Source organism: Montipora capricornis, chromosome 9 (assembly GCF_036669925.1).
Source record: "Montipora capricornis isolate CH-2021 chromosome 9, ASM3666992v2, whole genome shotgun sequence".
Lineage (NCBI taxonomy): Eukaryota > Metazoa > Cnidaria > Anthozoa > Scleractinia > Acroporidae > Montipora > Montipora capricornis.
This window is the reverse complement of record NC_090891.1, coordinates 48,709,625-48,729,624: the sequence shown is the minus strand read 5'-3', so window position 1 is coordinate 48,729,624 and position 20,000 is coordinate 48,709,625. Positions and strand designations below refer to the sequence as shown.

The 20,000-nt window shown below is 39.3% G+C and overlaps 1 protein-coding gene across 3 annotated transcripts in view; it reads left to right on the top strand.

Annotated features, from left to right (window-relative positions):
* The window catches only part of LOC138016623 (receptor-type tyrosine-protein phosphatase delta-like), a 47,346-nt gene that overhangs the window by 17,759 nt on the left and 9,587 nt on the right, over window positions 1–20,000 (top strand). Inside the window, exons 6-7 of one of the 3 annotated variants that reach the window (XM_068863815.1) lie at window positions 16,211–16,513; window positions 16,838–17,150. In XM_068863815.1, the coding sequence (XP_068719916.1) occupies window positions 16,211–16,513; window positions 16,838–17,150 (616 nt within the window). Of the gene's footprint in view, window positions 1–16,210; window positions 16,514–16,837; window positions 17,303–20,000 lie in introns of those variants that run through there. The other 2 variants (XM_068863814.1, XM_068863816.1) reach the window with 2 other exon arrangements.

The window sequence follows — 20,000 nt, the reverse complement described above, 5'->3', positions numbered from 1 at the left end:
AAGAACTTGTTTTCATGGCGGCATTTCGTTACCAGCTCAGATTTCTTGTTGAAGAGAAAGGCGTTTTTTGCGCTCAAGATGCAAAGTTCTTCACGACAACCAATCACCGGAAGCGTCGCTACAACCGTTCCTAAATTTGAACACTTATATATGACATCTTCTCGTAGACAACGATCAGTCTGATGATCGCCTTGAGCGCGAAACTCGAGTAACTAGTAATACTTTCCTTCTTACATTTGTATATATATATATATATATAATGAAATTACGTGATAAATTGATCATCAGCTAAAAGTGCTCAATGGGTTTACCAGAGCTTTGAATAGATACGTAGACTTGAACTAGGTCAAAAACATTTATTTGCTACTCCGAGTTTCATGCTTCTCACGAAGCAATCATCAGGCAACTGTCAAAAAGAAGGGATACATGGTGTTTTACAGTGATTTTGAAAAAACGGTAGCAATTCACTATAGGCTGGGGTGCATAGCAACGGTTAAACAATACAAACTGTTTCCAGTGAGCTGCTAAAAATAAGCCTTAAATAATTACGCTATTGAGAAGGAATTTCTTTGCATGTCTGCAACTTGTTACAAGCTCATTTCTGTTGTTAAGGGTCGCCAAATCTGGTCTACAAATTATATAGTATTTCTCCCACAAACATAAATTACACTTCTTCGTTACATTTGAATAGGATCTCGCATGCCTAACAATCCGCCATTTAATGCGATAGTCGACTTTCTTGTCTTTCAAACCCCATACATATTTACTAAGTTCAGTGGAATTTCTGTAGCGTTCATTTCTAAAGGAACATGTGTGGGTTCTATAACGTGATTTGAATGATGTGTCGCAAAGACCGATGTAAGTTTGCTTTGACTGAGATGTTGTGACCTCTGCTTGATAGATGGTATTCCGCACGTTGCACTTTCCGTCTAGAGGGCAGGATCTTTTGTCACGGCAGTTGCAAGTGTTGATAGTTTGAGCGGGTGGATTTGATGACTTGTTAATGACGGCTTTATTTTGGTTGGAGATAATTGTTTTTACATTGCTCATGCAGCTATAACTAATTTTGAGAGTGTTCCGGTTGAAAATTCTGTGCAAAGGGTGTGATTTTGGGAAGTGCTTGCCGATTAAGGTGAGGAAACACTTTCCAACTTTTGTTTTGACGTTTTGGCTGTACGGAGGATTGAACCAGGTGATGTTTCTAGGCCTATTCTTCCGGTGTTTGGTTTCTGGAGTTGTTTTTCTGTAGGTTTTACGGTTTGGCAGCTTTTAACTCAAACCCTCAACAGATCGAAAGAATCAAGAAGGGCTTCTGCCAAATTTTCCGTGAAAACGACTTAAAGATCACAGTCGAAGCAAACATCACTAAAGTAAATTTCTTAGACGTCACCCTTGACCTCCAATCTGGAAAGCACTATCCCTACACAAAAGAAGGAAACATCCCACTCTACGTTCACAAGAAATCCAATCATCCCCCATCCATCCTAAAGAACATACCGGAATCCATAAACAAGCGCCTCTCAGAAATTTCTTCCGACAAAGAATCATTTGATAAAGCGAAAGAAACCTACCAAGATGCACTCAACAAGAGCGGCTACACTGAACTTAGTAAATATGTATGGGGTTTGAAAGACAAGAAAGTCGACTATCGCATTAAATGGCGGATTGTTAGGCATGCGAGATCCTATTCAAATGTAACGAAGAAGTGTAATTTATGTTTGTGGGAGAAATACTATATAATTTGTAGACCAGATTTGGCGACCCTTAACAACAGAAATGAGCTTGTAACAAGTTGCAGACATGCAAAGAAATTCCTTCTCAATAGCGTAATTATTTAAGGCTTATTCTTAGCAGCTCACTGGAAACAGTTTGTATCGTTTAACCGTTGCGCTGCACCCCAGCCTATAGTGAATTGCTACCGTTTTTTCAAAATCACTGTAAAACACCATGTATCCCTTCTTTTTGACAGTTGCCTGATGATTGCTTCGTGAGAAGCATGAAACTCGGAGTAGCAAATAAATGTTTTTGACCTACAGTCTCAGTCACAAATGTTGTAACGCCGACGGAAATTTTTCCCTCCTCCCCTTTCAATGTTGATGTTTATGGGTTCCAATGCAAGAACTTTCCAGTAAACGCAACATTAGAACGACAAACGCAACATTGAAGGGAGGGAGGGAGGAGGAGTGCGTTATCAATAGCTTGGATGCGAGTTACGTGCTTTTCAAGAAAGTGTTACAACTATTTATGACCGAGGTTGTCTGAGTGTTGAATGACGCTTTTCAGATAAGAAAATGCGCCATTACTTATGTGTTCTGTAACGGTTGTTTTGTGGGACTTTCGCAATGAAACGAAGTTTAAGCACGTTTCTTTACTTATAAAATTGCTATAAAGAGTTGGTTTGTTGCTAAGAAGGAATAATATTCTACAGAATTACGAGAGAAAAGCGCTGCACTAGTGTAATGGCCTTTAAACACTGTATCGATAATGTGACACGGGCAAGAGCTTTTTACTTAAGCCGGGTTAAACGACTTGCTGTTCGTAAAGTTGCTGATTTATGTGGTATTTCAACAGCAAGTGTTGTAAGAATTTCCAAAGCAAATAGAAGCGCTCCCTCGCGTTTACGAAGTTCCTCGAAAAGAGGCCGTAAGTTCAAGCTAAGTGAACGACAAAGAAGGCACCTGATTCGCTGTCTCAGGGTCCTACGAAAAAGAGACGGGACTTTCACCTGTAAAAGATTAATGGAGGAGGCCGGAATTAAAGAAAGTGATGTTTCAACGAGGACAGTTACACGTTACCTAAATTCAGCAGGGTATTTTTATTTGCAGACAAGGAAGAAAGGACTTATGACCGAAGATGATCATAAGAAAAGAGTGGCTTTTGCTAAACTCATGCAGAGAAACTTCAGTGCGGATGTTTGGAAAAAAGAAATTGCGTTCTACTTGGACGGAACATCCATCGCATATAAGAGGAATCCTTTTGATCAAGCTATCGCACCTCAAGGACGAGTATGGAGAAAAAAAAGCGAGGGCCTTGCTCATGGATGCATTACGAAGGGTCGAAAGGAGGGAACTGGGGGCAAAGTCTTAAGGCTTATAGTCGCTATATCCTATGACAAGGGAGTAATTTGCTGTGAGCCTTATGAACACATGACAGGTAGCTACTTCGCCACATTCGTTGCTGAACACTTTGATCGATTGTTTGAGTTGGCTGGAAAAGGTGTCAGTCGCCTATGGATGCAGGGTGGAGATCCTTGTCAAAATTCTGCATTAGCAAAAGCGGCAATTGAGCGTGTAAATAGCACCGTCATCAAACTTCCACCACGAAGCGCAGACTTACATGTTATCGAAAACGTTTTTGCTATTGTTAATAGGCACCTTCGAAAACAAGCAAGGGATCGCAAAATAAGACGTGAAACGTTTGAAGAGTTTAAAGCTCGTGTAATAGATACGTTTTTCACCCTGCCGATAGTAACTGTAAATAGGTTGATAGACTCTATACCAAAAAGAATGACCAGTGTCATCAGAAAGAGGGGTGGCCGTATCAAGTATTAGTTAATACTCATTTTAAAGCTCTATAGCGGACAACTGTAATGTTTTTTTTTGTGTGTGTGCGTGTGTAAGTACAGTGTTACACCGGTGGGAAATGTAAAAAAGCTTGTTGCTGTTGTCATTTTCCGCGTTAAATAACGTTGCAACTACTAATTTCAACGATGTATCTCTACTTTTTACTAAACAATCAATTGTCTCTTTGTTTTACTTTGTATAATGTATTTAAAGCATAGCTCTTCAAAAGAAAGTTGATATTTACCGGTACTTTTTCTTAGATAAAGGACTGGAATCCATTGACGTGTATAAATTGCTTGTGTAAACAATCAACATCACCCTTGTGATCACGGTACACCATGATCATTTCTTGCAAAAGTACTTTAAATCTGTCTTATCTGCCTTTTTTTGTACTTGACAATAAGCACTAGAACACAACTTAACTATAGTGAGATTTTCAAGCAATTAGCAGTTTTTTGTCCTCAAAATTTCTACGGTACACCATGGTGATCCGTTGTCGGTAAATTAATTACAGTCTACTAAAATTATTTAGCAATGACGGATCACCATGGTGTACCGTAGCAAATAAGTCTAAGGAAGGCGCTGTTGTGATTTCTATTATTTCTGGTTACACATAGTAACTACTACAATAGTTTAGTACGATTAAACGTCCTAGTTTTTACCAAATACAACGCTAAAATGAAGAAAAAGGATGGTGATCCGTGATCGGTACACACTCACATGTAACCATAATTAAATTAACAAGAGGCAGAGTTTAGGCCTGGGGATAGACAAGTTCAGCAAAACAGCGTGGACAAGGTGGAACTTGCAGTTGTTCTGCCTCAGTAATCTGTGAGCTGAATGCAAACACTCGCCAACGAACACGCATCATTTCAGTCTCTCTTTCATCCAGCACACCAGCACGGACAAAGGAAATTTCCTCCTTGGCGGTACAAAAGATGGGCGTATCCCCTTTCAAGGAAAAATCACATCTGTAATGGGTCTTGGATGCTGGCAGGTGAACCTCATGGCCTTCCAATAGCAATAGCAAATCATGCCATGGGATGATGTTGGCGGACCATCTGAAATCATTTAGAAATAAAACTTCCGCCTCTTCTGCACCTACCCATGCGAAGGTTGTGCTGGCCGGGTTGCAAAATGTGTTGTAAATGCTTGTAAGAGGATTTAAAAGAAAAGTTTTTCCACAATTAGACGGGCCTTTCAAATACAAGTTGCGGTATTTCCCTCTTCCCTTGTCAAGAAGATTTCTGATAGCCTCTGAAAATTCGTCCCCGGCTATGTTATTTCGCTCCAAAAGATTTCGCGCCATTTGCAACCAACGACGGTCACAACCTACAACGCATTCCTTTCCGAGCTGACTGTACAAAATCTCCGCTCTACTCTTTTCGCTGCGCTCCATCTTTCCTTCTGCTTCTTCTAATTCCCAACCTACACTGAGGGCCTCATCAACCGCCTTTGCTCCCCTATTCGCTATAAACTCCGCAAGGTCTGTTTTGCCTTCCCTTTTTTGATTATTTGCGTAGGCAAGAAGCTGCAACCGTGTGCGAATTCCCTTTTCAACGACAATTTGTGACACTTCAAAAATGCTCAGTCTTTTCCGCCCTTTTCTACTTTTTCCTTTACCACTGGCATTACCTTCCGAGGAGCTTTTCCGTGATAGAGCTCTACTAGCTGCAGACGTACATGGTTCCGAGAAGTTTGACAAGTCCGGATGACTTTCAGACTGTATGAAATGTGCATCCTCCTTAGTTGTGTAACGCCAGGCCGAGTAATAATTGCAATGTTTATCACTAAAATTTACTTTTACACGATGCCTTTCTTCTAAAAAATTGCGAATTTTTAGCCAACGACGTCTAGCACTTAACTTCACAGCCATGTGATAATGAATGCCACCATCCCTATGTCCTTCTTGGCTACACACCCATTGCACCACTTCGATACGACTAGAAGGATCAGCGTTTGAAAAACTGTCCAAAACAATTCTTGAAAATTCTTCCCGTGTAGGAACAATTTCAAGATCGGCTTGACTGTAAGTTATCAAATACACAAATCGTACTTGACGGGAATTCAGTGTTCGAAGTCGCACAGGCCTTTCCCCTAACCCACCTGCTGCCGCACTGCAACCACCGCAGTCTTCCGCCATAACATTAACTGATCGCCTCCTTTATCTGTATTCCGCTGGATGTACAAATTGACTTCGAACCTTTTCAAACACTCCTTTACAGCTACCGATCTACTTTTTTAATAGCAGTTTCCCTTTCTGATAGACGCATCATCTCTCAAAATATCATTGACTAATGTTGACTTTATTTAATTGCTTCTGCAAACACAGATAACAACAGTATTAACACACAAAAACCAGCCTTTCACCAAATAATTCTGTACATCTTTTTAAGTTTCCTCCAAGACCATTAATACTATTGCCCAAAGTGTATTTGGCGACAAATAGGTACCGTCTTCACATATCTTACAGCCCTACAACAATAATTTCACATTACACTGTCCACGGTCGTCACATCACGTCGCACACATGAAAACACTTAACAGTGACAAATACAGTCTCAGTCACAAATGTTGTAACGCCGACGGAAATTTTTCCCTCCTCCCCTTTCAATGTTGATGTTTATGGGTTCCAATGCAAGAACTTTCCAGTAAACGCAACATTAGAACGACAAACGCAACATTGAAGGGAGGGAGGGAGGAGGAGTGCGTTATCAATAGCTTGGATGCGAGTTACGTGCTTTTCAAGAAAGTGTTACAACTATTTATGACCGAGGTTGTCTGAGTGTTGAATGACGCTTTTCAGATAAGAAAATGCGCCATTACTTATGTGTTCTGTAACGGTTGTTTTGTGGGACTTTCGCAATGAAACGAAGTTTAAGCACGTTTCTTTACTTATAAAATTGCTATAAAGAGTTGGTTTGTTGCTAAGAAGGAATAATATTCTACAGAATTACGAGAGAAAAGCGCTGCACTAGTGTAATGGCCTTTAAACACTGTATCGATAATGTGACACGGGCAAGAGCTTTTTACTTAAGCCGGGTTAAACGACTTGCTGTTCGTAAAGTTGCTGATTTATGTGGTATTTCAACAGCAAGTGTTGTAAGAATTTCCAAAGCAAATAGAAGCGCTCCCTCGCGTTTACGAAGTTCCTCGAAAAGAGGCCGTAAGTTCAAGCTAAGTGAACGACAAAGAAGGCACCTGATTCGCTGTCTCAGGGTCCTACGAAAAAGAGACGGGACTTTCACCTGTAAAAGATTAATGGAGGAGGCCGGAATTAAAGAAAGTGATGTTTCAACGAGGACAGTTACACGTTACCTAAATTCAGCAGGGTATTTTTATTTGCAGACAAGGAAGAAAGGACTTATGACCGAAGATGATCATAAGAAAAGAGTGGCTTTTGCTAAACTCATGCAGAGAAACTTCAGTGCGGATGTTTGGAAAAAAGAAATTGCGTTCTACTTGGACGGAACATCCATCGCATATAAGAGGAATCCTTTTGATCAAGCTATCGCACCTCAAGGACGAGTATGGAGAAAAAAAAGCGAGGGCCTTGCTCATGGATGCATTACGAAGGGTCGAAAGGAGGGAACTGGGGGCAAAGTCTTAAGGCTTATAGTCGCTATATCCTATGACAAGGGAGTAATTTGCTGTGAGCCTTATGAACACATGACAGGTAGCTACTTCGCCACATTCGTTGCTGAACACTTTGATCGATTGTTTGAGTTGGCTGGAAAAGGTGTCAGTCGCCTATGGATGCAGGGTGGAGATCCTTGTCAAAATTCTGCATTAGCAAAAGCGGCAATTGAGCGTGTAAATAGCACCGTCATCAAACTTCCACCACGAAGCGCAGACTTACATGTTATCGAAAACGTTTTTGCTATTGTTAATAGGCACCTTCGAAAACAAGCAAGGGATCGCAAAATAAGACGTGAAACGTTTGAAGAGTTTAAAGCTCGTGTAATAGATACGTTTTTCACCCTGCCGATAGTAACTGTAAATAGGTTGATAGACTCTATACCAAAAAGAATGACCAGTGTCATCAGAAAGAGGGGTGGCCGTATCAAGTATTAGTTAATACTCATTTTAAAGCTCTATAGCGGACAACTGTAATGTTTTTTTTTGTGTGTGTGCGTGTGTAAGTACAGTGTTACACCGGTGGGAAATGTAAAAAAGCTTGTTGCTGTTGTCATTTTCCGCGTTAAATAACGTTGCAACTACTAATTTCAACGATGTATCTCTACTTTTTACTAAACAATCAATTGTCTCTTTGTTTTACTTTGTATAATGTATTTAAAGCATAGCTCTTCAAAAGAAAGTTGATATTTACCGGTACTTTTTCTTAGATAAAGGACTGGAATCCATTGACGTGTATAAATTGCTTGTGTAAACAATCAACATCACCCTTGTGATCACGGTACACCATGATCATTTCTTGCAAAAGTACTTTAAATCTGTCTTATCTGCCTTTTTTTGTACTTGACAATAAGCACTAGAACACAACTTAACTATAGTGAGATTTTCAAGCAATTAGCAGTTTTTTGTCCTCAAAATTTCTACGGTACACCATGGTGATCCGTTGTCGGTAAATTAATTACAGTCTACTAAAATTATTTAGCAATGACGGATCACCATGGTGTACCGTAGCAAATAAGTCTAAGGAAGGCGCTGTTGTGATTTCTATTATTTCTGGTTACACATAGTAACTACTACAATAGTTTAGTACGATTAAACGTCCTAGTTTTTACCAAATACAACGCTAAAATGAAGAAAAAGGATGGTGATCCGTGATCGGTACACACTCACATGTAACCATAATTAAATTAACAAGAGGCAGAGTTTAGGCCTGGGGATAGACAAGTTCAGCAAAACAGCGTGGACAAGGTGGAACTTGCAGTTGTTCTGCCTCAGTAATCTGTGAGCTGAATGCAAACACTCGCCAACGAACACGCATCATTTCAGTCTCTCTTTCATCCAGCACACCAGCACGGACAAAGGAAATTTCCTCCTTGGCGGTACAAAAGATGGGCGTATCCCCTTTCAAGGAAAAATCACATCTGTAATGGGTCTTGGTTGCTGGCAGGTGAACCTCATGGCCTTCCAATAGCAATAGCAAATCATGCCATGGGATGATGTTGGCGGACCATCTGAAATCATTTAGAAATAAAACTTCCGCCTCTTCTGCACCTACCCATGCGAAGGTTGTGCTGGCCGGGTTGCAAAATGTGTTGTAAATGCTTGTAAGAGGATTTAAAAGAAAAGTTTTTCCACAATTAGACGGGCCTTTCAAATACAAGTTGCGGTATTTCCCTCTTCCCTTGTCAAGAAGATTTCTGATAGCCTCTGAAAATTCGTCCCCGGCTATGTTATTTCGCTCCAAAAGATTTCGCGCCATTTGCAACCAACGACGGTCACAACCTACAACGCATTCCTTTCCGAGCTGACTGTACAAAATCTCCGCTCTACTCTTTTCGCTGCGCTCCATCTTTCCTTCTGCTTCTTCTAATTCCCAACCTACACTGAGGGCCTCATCAACCGCCTTTGCTCCCCTATTCGCTATAAACTCCGCAAGGTCTGTTTTGCCTTCCTTTTTTGATTATTTGCGTAGGCAACAAGCTGCAACCGAGTGCGAAATCCATTTTAAACGACAATTTGTGACACTTCAAAAATGCTCAGTCTTTTCCGCCTTTTCTACTTTTTCCTTTACCACTGGCATTACCTTCCGAGGAGCTTTTCCGTGATAGAGCTCTACTAGCTGCAGACGTACATGGTTCCGAGAAGTTTGACAAGTCCGGATGACTTTCAGACTGTATGAAATGTGCATCCTCCTTAGTTGTGTAACGCCAGGCCGAGTAATAATTGCAATGTTTATCACTAAAATTTACTTTTACACGATGCCTTTCTTCTAAAAAATTGCGAATTTTTAGCCAACGACGTCTAGCACTTAACTTCACAGCCATGTGATAATGAATGCCACCATCCCTATGTCCTTCTTGGCTACACACCCATTGCACCACTTCGATACGACTAGAAGGATCAGCGTTTGAAAAACTGTCCAAAACAATTCTTGAAAATTCTTCCCGTGTAGGAACAATTTCAAGATCGGCTTGACTGTAAGTTATCAAATACACAAATCGTACTTGACGGGAATTCAGTGTTCGAAGTCGCACAGGCCTTTCCCCTAACCCACCTGCTGCCGCACTGCAACCACCGCAGTCTTCCGCCATAACATTAACTGATCGCCTCCTTTATCTGTATTCCGCTGGATGTACAAATTGACTTCGAACCTTTTCAAACACTCCTTTACAGCTACCGATCTACTTTTTTAATAGCAGTTTCCCTTTCTGATAGACGCATCATCTCTCAAAATATCATTGACTAATGTTGACTTTATTTAATTGCTTCTGCAAACACAGATAACAACAGTATTAACACACAAAAACCAGCCTTTCACCAAATAATTCTGTACATCTTTTTAAGTTTCCTCCAAGACCATTAATACTATTGCCCAAAGTGTATTTGGCGACAAATAGGTACCGTCTTCACATATCTTACAGCCCTACAACAATAATTTCACATTACACTGTCCACGGTCGTCACATCACGTCGCACACATGAAAACACTTAACAGTGACAAATACAGTCTCAGTCACAAATGTTGTAACGCCGACGGAAATTTTTCCCTCCTCCCCTTTCAATGTTGATGTTTATGGGTTCCAATGCAAGAACTTTCCAGTAAACGCAACATTAGAACGACAAACGCAACATTGAAGGGAGGGAGGGAGGAGGAGTGCGTTATCAATAGCTAGGATGCGGGTGACGTGCTTTTCAAGAAAGTGGTACAACTATTGATGACCGAGGTTGTAGTTCAAGTCTACGTATCTATATATATATATATATATATATATATATAGCGAGCAGTTTAAATGGACTTCCTGAGCCAACGAAGGTGCCAGGCCACCAGAAGGATCCCGGAGAGATACGCAGTCCAAACCACGGCATGTAAAAATTGTATAAAAGTTAAAAGAGGCCAGTGGACGGACAACTTCTGATGACTTAAAAAGTAAAAAGATTTAATGTAGTGTAAAACGTTTCGGTCATATGACCTTCATCAGTTACAGTGAATCATGATTAAAAAATTCCTTTTTATATGTTTACAGTGTTAGTTGCTTGTCTCTTAGGTATACCGAATTCCTAAAGGTATTACATAAGAACTTAGAAAGTGCAATAGAACGGACATAACAAAAGGTTAAACAATGTACTTAATGATGTTCCTGCATACTTTACTACCTGATTAAAATTCATCAAAGATGTGAAAAATCCCTAAGGGTATTACTTTACGAAGATTATAACTAAAGAGAAAAGCAAACAAAACAGTAAAAGAACCAATATAAAAACACAAGCTCAAGCTAAACCTGAATCCACTAACAATGCACAACAATCATAACAAATTCCCAGATTGGGGCCTTTGAGCCAAACTGTTCAATTTACGGTCAAACAACAAATTCCCAAACAAAAGCCCTTGAACAGTTGAAATATTTGAAGAATTAAATTCTTTATCAAAAAGCGTGCATCTATGAATCATGTAGAATTGAAGTGTATTCTGTTTTTAGAATGAAATTCTTGCCTTTTGTTAAGGCTGTGAGGTGCCAAGGTGAAGAGTGGGGCACTCCAATAGGCTTCCTTTGTGATAAGAAGTCTGTCAATATCATCCTGCCTGTTTGTATCGTTAATTTGGTCTATACATTGAAAAGAGAAATCCTGCAGTGAATGTGAAGTGCTATTAAAGTGGACTGCCACTTCACAAGATTTCTTATTTGTAATCATAGATGACTTGTGATTTCTAAATCTCACTTTGAATTCGGTGGTAGTAGAGCCAATATACTGAAGCTGACATTTTTTGCACGAAACTAAATAGATGACATTTTTGGAACTACATGTCAAATTGGGTCTAACGATGTAAGATTTACCTGTTCTAAAACTACAAAAATTTCTCGATTCGACAAAATAATTTTTACAAAGATCGCATCTACCTTTGTCGCACTTATAGCAACCTGCCTCAGGGGATTGGTGGTTTGAATATTTCTTGCTTGGTATTTAGAAGGTGCTAAAATTGCTTTCAGATTTTTAGATCTGCGATAAGCTGGAATGATTGAATTTTTGGGAAACAGCTCTGTTAATTTCGTATTAGATTCCAAAAGATGCCGATGTTTCCTGATGATGTAATTTATGTTTGGCAGATTGGGATTGTAAACTGTAACAAATGGGAAAAGCCTCTTGGAGGTCCTTGCTTTCTGTTTGAGTAAATCCTTTCTAGGGATAATTGAAACTTTAGAAAATTGATCATTAACTAGATTTGCCGGGTAACCTTGGTTTACCAGATAGTTCTTATATTCTACGCATTTTCTAGTGAAAAATTCATCTTCTGAACAGTTTCTCCTCAGTCTCAGAGCAACTCCAAAGGGAATTGCTTTAAATACATCTTTAGGGTGGGAACTGGAGGGAGGGAGATATAAATGGCTATCTGTAGGTTTAGAGTACACATCAGTTTTTATAAAACCATCAACTAAGTACAGAGTAACGTCTAAGACGTTGAGGCGACTTTCTAAAAAAACTAATTCAAATTTGATGGTAGGATAGAGAGAATTGATGTATTGGGTAAATTCCTCTAGGGCAGGGAGGCCTTGCTGCCAGAGATCAAAAATGTCATCTCGGTATCTCCACCATAGTGCAGGTTTTATGGGACCGCAAAATTTTGCTTTGCGATCGAGTTCCCCCATTGCAAGATCTGCGTAGCTGCATGCATTCTTAGGCCCCATGGCAGTACCATGGATCTGCAGGAAAAAGTTATCTTTAAAGCCTGAATGGTTACAAACAAAAACAAATTTTGACCGCTTCCAAAATACAATTCGTAGATGGCATTTTACATTCTCTGGCATTAAGAGCATTTTTAACTGCAGTGAGGCCCAAATTATTGTCAATATTAGGGAACATAGATACTACGTCCCAAGAGACTAACAAAGTACCTCCAGGAAAGGGGCTGTCATCATTAATTTGTTCAATTCTATTAAGTAGATCAGTGGTGTCCTTAATAAAAGATGGTAATTTTCGAGCGAGTGGTTGTAAATAAGCGAGCGAGTGGTTGTAAATAAAATTCCCTCCAGTTCCCACCCTAAACCTCTATTTAAAGCAATTCCCTTGGAGTTGCTCTGAGACTGAGGAGAAACTGTTCAGAAGATGAATTTTTCACTAGAAAATGCGTAGAATATAAGAACTATCTGGTAACCCAAGGTTACCCGGCAAATCTAGTTAATGATCAATTTTCTAAAGTTTCAATTATCCCTAGAAAGGATTTACTCAAACAGAAAGCAAGGACCTCCAAGAGGCTTTTCCCATTTGTGACAGTTTACAATCCCAATCTGCCAAACATAAATTACATCATCAGGAAACATCGGCATCTTTTGGAATCTAATACGAAATTAAAAGAGCTGTTTCCCAAAAATTCAATCATTCCAGCTTATCGCAGATCTAAAAATCTGAAAGCAATTTTAGCACCTTCTAAATACCAAACAAGAAATATTCATACCACCAATCCCCTTGAGGCAGGTTGCTATAAGTGCGACAAAGGTAGATGCGATCTTTGTAAAAATTATTTTGTCGAATCGAGAAATTTTTGTAGTTTTAGAACAGGTAAATCTTACATCGTTAGACCCAATTTGACATGTAGTTCCAAAAATGTCATCTATTTAGTTTCGTGCAAAAAATATCAGCTTCAGTATATTGGCTCTACTACCACCGAATTCAAAGTGAGATTTAGAAATCACAAGTCATCTATGATAACAAATAAGAAATCTTGTGAAGTGGCAGTCCACTTTAATAGCACTTCACATTCACTGCAGGATTTCTCTTTTCAATGTATAGACCAAATTAACGACACAAACAGGCAGGATGATATTGACAGACTTCTTATCACACGGAAGCCTATTGGAGTGCCCAACTCTTCACCCTTGCACCTCACGGCCTTAACAAAGGCAAGAATTTCATTCTAAAAACAGAATACACTTCAATTCTACATGATTCATAGATGCACGCTTTTTGATAAAGAACTTAATTCTTCAAATATTTCAACCGTTCAAGGGCTTTTGTTGGGGAATTTGTTGTTTGACCGTAAATTGAACAGTTTGGCTCAAAGGCCCCAATCTGGGAATTTGTTATGATTGTTGTGCATTGTTAGTGGATTCAAGTTTAGCTTGAGCTCGTGTTTTTATATTGGTTCTTTTACTGTTTTGTTTGCTTTTCTCTTTAGTTATAATCTTCGTAAAGTAATACCCTTAGGGATTTTTCACATCTTTGATGAATTTTAATCAGGTAGTAAAGTATGCAGGAACATCATTAAGTACATTGTTTAACCTTTTGTTATGTCCGTTCTATTGCACTTTTTAAGTTCTTATGTAATACCTTTAGGAATTCGGTATACCTAAGAGACAAGCAACGACCACACTCATCAGGCAATAACGAATGGGTCATTCGTTATTGCCTGATGAGTGTGGTCGTTCTTCGACCATACGAAACAGCGTTGTAGCAATAAAACGATGAACTGAAATTTTGCTACCATTGGTCATTATTATATATATATATATATATATATATACACACACATATGCATAGATTACGTTGTTGGCGAAACTGAAACTTATTAATCTAGTGTACGCCCAATTACTCTTCAGCAGTGATATTCTATGGGAGACAAAAAACAAACATGAAAGGCTCGATTTGCCCCAAAATTTTATTTTTAATTAGCATTTTAACACAAGTGTCCATTTTTCTTTTTTTTCCCCAACATTTCGTTGCGTGCAAGTTTAAATGCTGCCTACCTTATGCATCATTGTGCCCACTGTTAAGCAATGACTTCAGTCAATGTCTTTTTCCTTTCCTTACAAAGACCATTGTAGTTAATATATCAAGATGGTTATGAAACTGTACATGTTTCTTTGTTTTTTTTCTTGTTTTTTGTTTTGGCCCTGACCATGACCAAACCACACCCTTCTTCTAACAGACAACTAATCAGAGGTTTTGATTAATTTATTCAAAACTCAAACATGAACGGAGGACAATATACTGTATTGTGCATGGTCACGGTCAGGTTAACCTCAAGTGTGACAGCACTGTACTCACTTTTTCAAGTTTTCGGGGTTTCATAACCAGTCCATGTATATGAACTATGAAAAAGCAGGCCCTGCTAGTAGCAAGTCAAGTGACTGAAGAGAGAAAAGATTTTAAAACCTCTTAGATTTCGGGAGCTACTTGACCACCCATTGTCAGGTTACTCTGCAACCTGTAAATGAGGTTTTGGCAATTGTTCTTGAAGTATCCAAACTTTGCTTTGAACATTTAATAAGTCCCGACAGATTGCGACTGCCAGGGTTAGGGTTAGGCAACCATACAGTAAGACAATCATTGCCCGGTTTTTCTTTTTTGGAAGATCAACTAAGCCTATGTATAACAGATGTATTAAAGTATATAAAGACAAATTTAAGCCGGAAAACCAAGAGTGCGAAGCTTTTCAACGATAATTTATCTGCTCTTTGGCAATTAAAGACGTCCGCAACCAATGCTACTGCGCATCCTTACAGCCCACGCAAATTCACATGCCCCGTCATGCATCGAGTGCGCGCTAAGTACTAAAATTAACAATGATACTGGGCAGATGGCCATTGCTGTAGCTTTTCTTGGATTTAACGATCTTGGATGTTCGGTGACCCCTACTTTTCTTTTCAGAAACTTATTTTACTTACAATTATCTCCACATTGTCCAAAAATGAACAAAAAAATCAATGTGGGAAGTTAAAAAAAATTCAAGATTTCTGTCCTCGGGACATGGAATCCTGCCATCTTGCGGCTGCAAGGTGCATGAAACTATGGTCGCTAAATGCGAACTTCAACAGTTAACTAAATTCACTTGATTGGTCCACTTAAACAAAGTTTGGTGGAGAACATTTCACTCAAAGATGTAATTGCAATATTTTTGGGCTTACAGACACTGTGGCCTTATTCGCTAAAGAAGCCGGTTTTTCAGATTTAGGGTGTTCTTCTAGGCAAGTTCTCTCCAAAACGAAGTCGGTGACCCCCCCATTTTTTTACATTTCTGTCATCACTAATACTCATCTTTCAATGGTAAAATTTTCAGAAAAAAGCCAATGTTAGAAAATGTTCGCGCAAACGTCCTTAAATCTCTTTTCTTGACAATGAAAAATATTTTGTTTCAAAAGTACAGTTTAAGCTGGCTAAGAAGTATAACCTCTGTTTCAAAACAGCTACTTCTCTCAGTCTCAAGGGACGTCCTTTCATCTTCATCTTTTCACTTTTCACTGAATTCACATGGCACCAGATTGCCAACACACACAAACAAGATAACTGTATGAGCTAATTAAAGCTGCGTATCTTTCCAAGTCTAAACTATTTCAGTCTGTATAATACAACATAAATACAGCTGTAGAATCTATTTTTAGTAATGCTGAACAATGACTATATGTACCACAGACTAGAATCGGTTCTTAAGTGCTTTACGTGACTTGATTATAACGCAGCTAGGTAATGCGACTTAATGAACAGGGATCACTTAATGTTTTTTCTTCATTAATTTAAAGTTCCTTCAAACGCTCCCAGTGGGATTATGGTGACCGCAAGCAGTTCTACAAGTATCACAGCATCTTGGCAGCTACCACCCGCAGACTCCAGAAATGGAATCATTACAGGATTCAAATTGTTTTATAGACAGAAACACTCTGGTAACCAGTCTACGGCTCTTAACATTTCCAATGCTTCCATTCGAGCAGAAACTGTCAGGGAGTTGATGAAATTTACAGAATATGAATTTCAATTGTTGGCCTACACCTCGGTTGGCGATGGACCGAAAAGTTCTGTTCAATTCGCAAGAACAATGGAAGATGGTAAGTGGTGTCATTAATTGATGAGTTTTTGTGAGTTCTCTCTTCAGCCAGTGCCTCCACCATTTAGTACCACAAATCTTGTCCTCTTTTGCACAGCAAAATTAAACTTAATTTGATTAGCGATGCAGTGCTTATCTGTGGTCAATCGATTGACTTGCAAGTGGTTGATTGGATGATTTACCACTTGATTAAGATGCTTTTGCTGCTTGATGCTGTGAAAGCCATTGATCCTCAACACAGTCATAATTGCACAGATGCATTATTTATAGTGTTGATTTATCTCAGTCTGTCCTTTATCTCTTAAATTATTTTGCTATGTTCCAGCTCCATCAAAACCTCCCAGTGGATTTATAGTGAATGTGAGCACTTCTTCAAGTGTCACTGCATCTTGGCAGCTACCACCTGCAGACTCCAGAAATGGAATAATCAGAGGATTTAAGTTGTTTATTAATAGGAAAGGGTCAGGTGACAAACCAGATGTTCAATTAATCGATGTTTCCGAAACTTCACTTTACACAAAGACTGTTACTGGATTGCAAGAATCTACAGAATATGAATTGCAGGTGTTGGCCTACACTTCTGTTGGCGATGGACCAAAGAGTGTTGTTAATTTTGTTAAAACAAAGGAAGTTGGTAAGTGTTACATAACTTTTAGGAAGATCAACACAGGGCAACAACCTACAGTTAATTTTTTGCGTTTTTTCTTCCATGTTTTTTCTTTTTCTTACTATAGTATACCGGTAGTAATTTATGATGGTAATTGACTGAGTGGAGTGCAATTTGCTCTGAAATTAGACTTGGTCTCAGTGATTCAACAGGCTCCAACCTATCACACACTTGTACCTAAGTCCATGCAATGATGGTGCTGTTGGCCAACCAAATGGCAATCATTGTACTGGCCTTTAAAAAAATCACTTGAGCCTAATAATTGATGTCTTTAAGACTGTATTTTTAACATCGGCAGAAAGATTGGTTTACTGGCGGTTTCCAACAAAAAAATGCAATTTATCGCTAATGGGAGAGTGAAGTTTACAACTGTACCTACATAATTCACTTAAGTATTTTACACAACAACGTAGCTGTTCACAAGTAAAGTTATTTCTATTGCTCTTTTCTTGACACTGAAATGCTCGTTAAAAATACACTTTAAGCTGGCCTGGAACTGTAACATTCTCAACAATCACAGATCTCAGCCTCACGGAAAGTCCCTTCTACACACACACAAACAAGACAACTAACCGAATTAAAGCTGCTTAATATATACATTTTTCTAGAAGTTTTCAAGTCTGAACTATTTCTGTATACAACGAATCTATTTTTAGCAATACTGTCTAGCCCGTTCCAGGCTCTCAGTGGGGACCTTAAGGACGTTCGCGCCAATTGTTTCTGCGCATCCTTACTGCGCACGCAAATGCACACGCTACGTCATACACGAGCGCGCGCGCTAAGTACTAAAATAAGAAATGATAGGGCAAAAGGCCATTGCTATAGCTTTGCCTTGATTTAACGGTCTTGGACGTTCGGTGACCCCTATTTTTTTTTCCAGAAACGGATTTTATTTACAATTATCTCCACGTTGTCCAAAAATGAACAAAAAATCAATGTGGGAAGTTAAAAAATTTTAAGATTTCTGCTCACGGGACATCGAATCCTGCCATCTTGCAGCTGCAAGGCGCGTGAAACTGTGGTCGCTAAACGCGAACTTGATCTTTAAGGAACCTCACCAGTTGACTAAATTCACTTAATAAGTCCACTTAAACAATATTTGGCATAGAAGATTTCACTTCAAAGATTTAATTGCAATATATTTGGGTTTACAGACACTGGCCTTATTCGCTAACGAAGCCCGATTTTGTCACATTTTGGGTGTTTTTCCGGGCATGTTCTCTCCAAAACGAAGTCGGTGACCCCCCATTTTTTTTACATTTCTGACATAACTAACTCATCATCTTACAGTGGTAAAAGTTTCAGAAAAAAATCATTGTTGAAAAATTTTCGCGCGAACGTCCTTAAGATCTACGACGGCGACTTCAACGAAAACGTCACCTCAACTTATCACTTTATATTATCATAATTCTTTCGCGGTTATTTTATCTCGTTCACTTCTTACAATTTGGGCGACGTGTTGTAAAAATAAATTGGTACGAGCAGTTACAAAGTGAAAATAGAGAATGGAAGATTCTCTGTTGCGTGCTTACGTTGTCGTCAAAACCTTAAATTTGGTAATTTCACGTCGTCCTTATGCAGAGTACCGCAAGAATCCGTCCTATAAAATCCGTGCTGCACGTGCAGCACGATTATTTATGCGCCGTTGTTGTTGCCGTCATCGTCGTAAAATCTGAAGCTCCCTACATGTAATAGGGAACTTAAGCAACGACGACCGCGACGGCACCGAGAAGGTCATCTCAAAATATAAATTCGCGTCATTGTAACATGTCAACCCTTTTAATATGACATTGTTCGGAACGGCGCTTAATTTAAGTGAGAAAGTGAAACTTCAGCGTCAAGTGCTGACGTTCTCCTTAAAACCTTAAATTTGACTATTTCACGTTGTTGTTTTGCTGACGACGGCAAATGAAATGGACAAAAGTGAAAAACGCACGTGCAAGGCGTGCAAAGCTATTGTTTATGCCCACTAAATATGCAAATTTGTGACGTTCTCGTTGCCGTCTCCGTTGTCTTTGCTTAAGTTCCCTACTAGTACCTTCGGACGCCGTCTTAGGCACTATTAGGGCTCCCTACTGTTTTTAACAAGAAACTTGCCGGGGCGGTTCGCACTTATCCCTGCCTTTGTGACAAATCGCCAGAAATAAAATTCTCAGTCCGCTGGTTGCAGTTGGCAAAAACAATAGCTTTGCACGCCCTACACGTGCATTTTTCACTTTTGTGCATTTCTTTGCCGCCGTCAGCAAAACAACAACGTGAAACAGCCAAATTTGAGGTTTTACGAAGAACGTCAGCACTTGAGGATAAATTTTCTTTTTCTCTCCTAAATTAAGTGCCGTTCCGAGGAGGGTCACTTTTGAGGAACTACCACACTCTTGTCATATTAAAAAGGTTGAAATAGTCACGAAGGGATTCAAATGACGCGAATTTATACAGCTGTTTTCGAGAAAGGTTGTCCAAAAGAAGCATAAAAGCCTACGCGACAATGCCGAAAGGCATTATGGTAAGCTGTCAGTTTGAGACGGCAATGCTATCGAAAACGTCACCTAGAAATACGTGCTCATCTTTTGTTACTGACATTGAGATGTGAGAGAGTTTCAAAGTTCATTCAAATGATCCAGGCCATGAATTAGTAACAAAGGGTTAGAATTCTCAGAGAAAGCAAGATTCTGACGACTTTAATCTTACTTATTTTATGTGATGTTTCGCAGAGAAAGTTTAAAAAATGTACCAAAAATCGTGGTGCACGTAGGTCTTCATTGTACGGTCGAGGCATCTGCGCGTTCACTGCATATTGAATACTGTCCCATACTACCTTTCG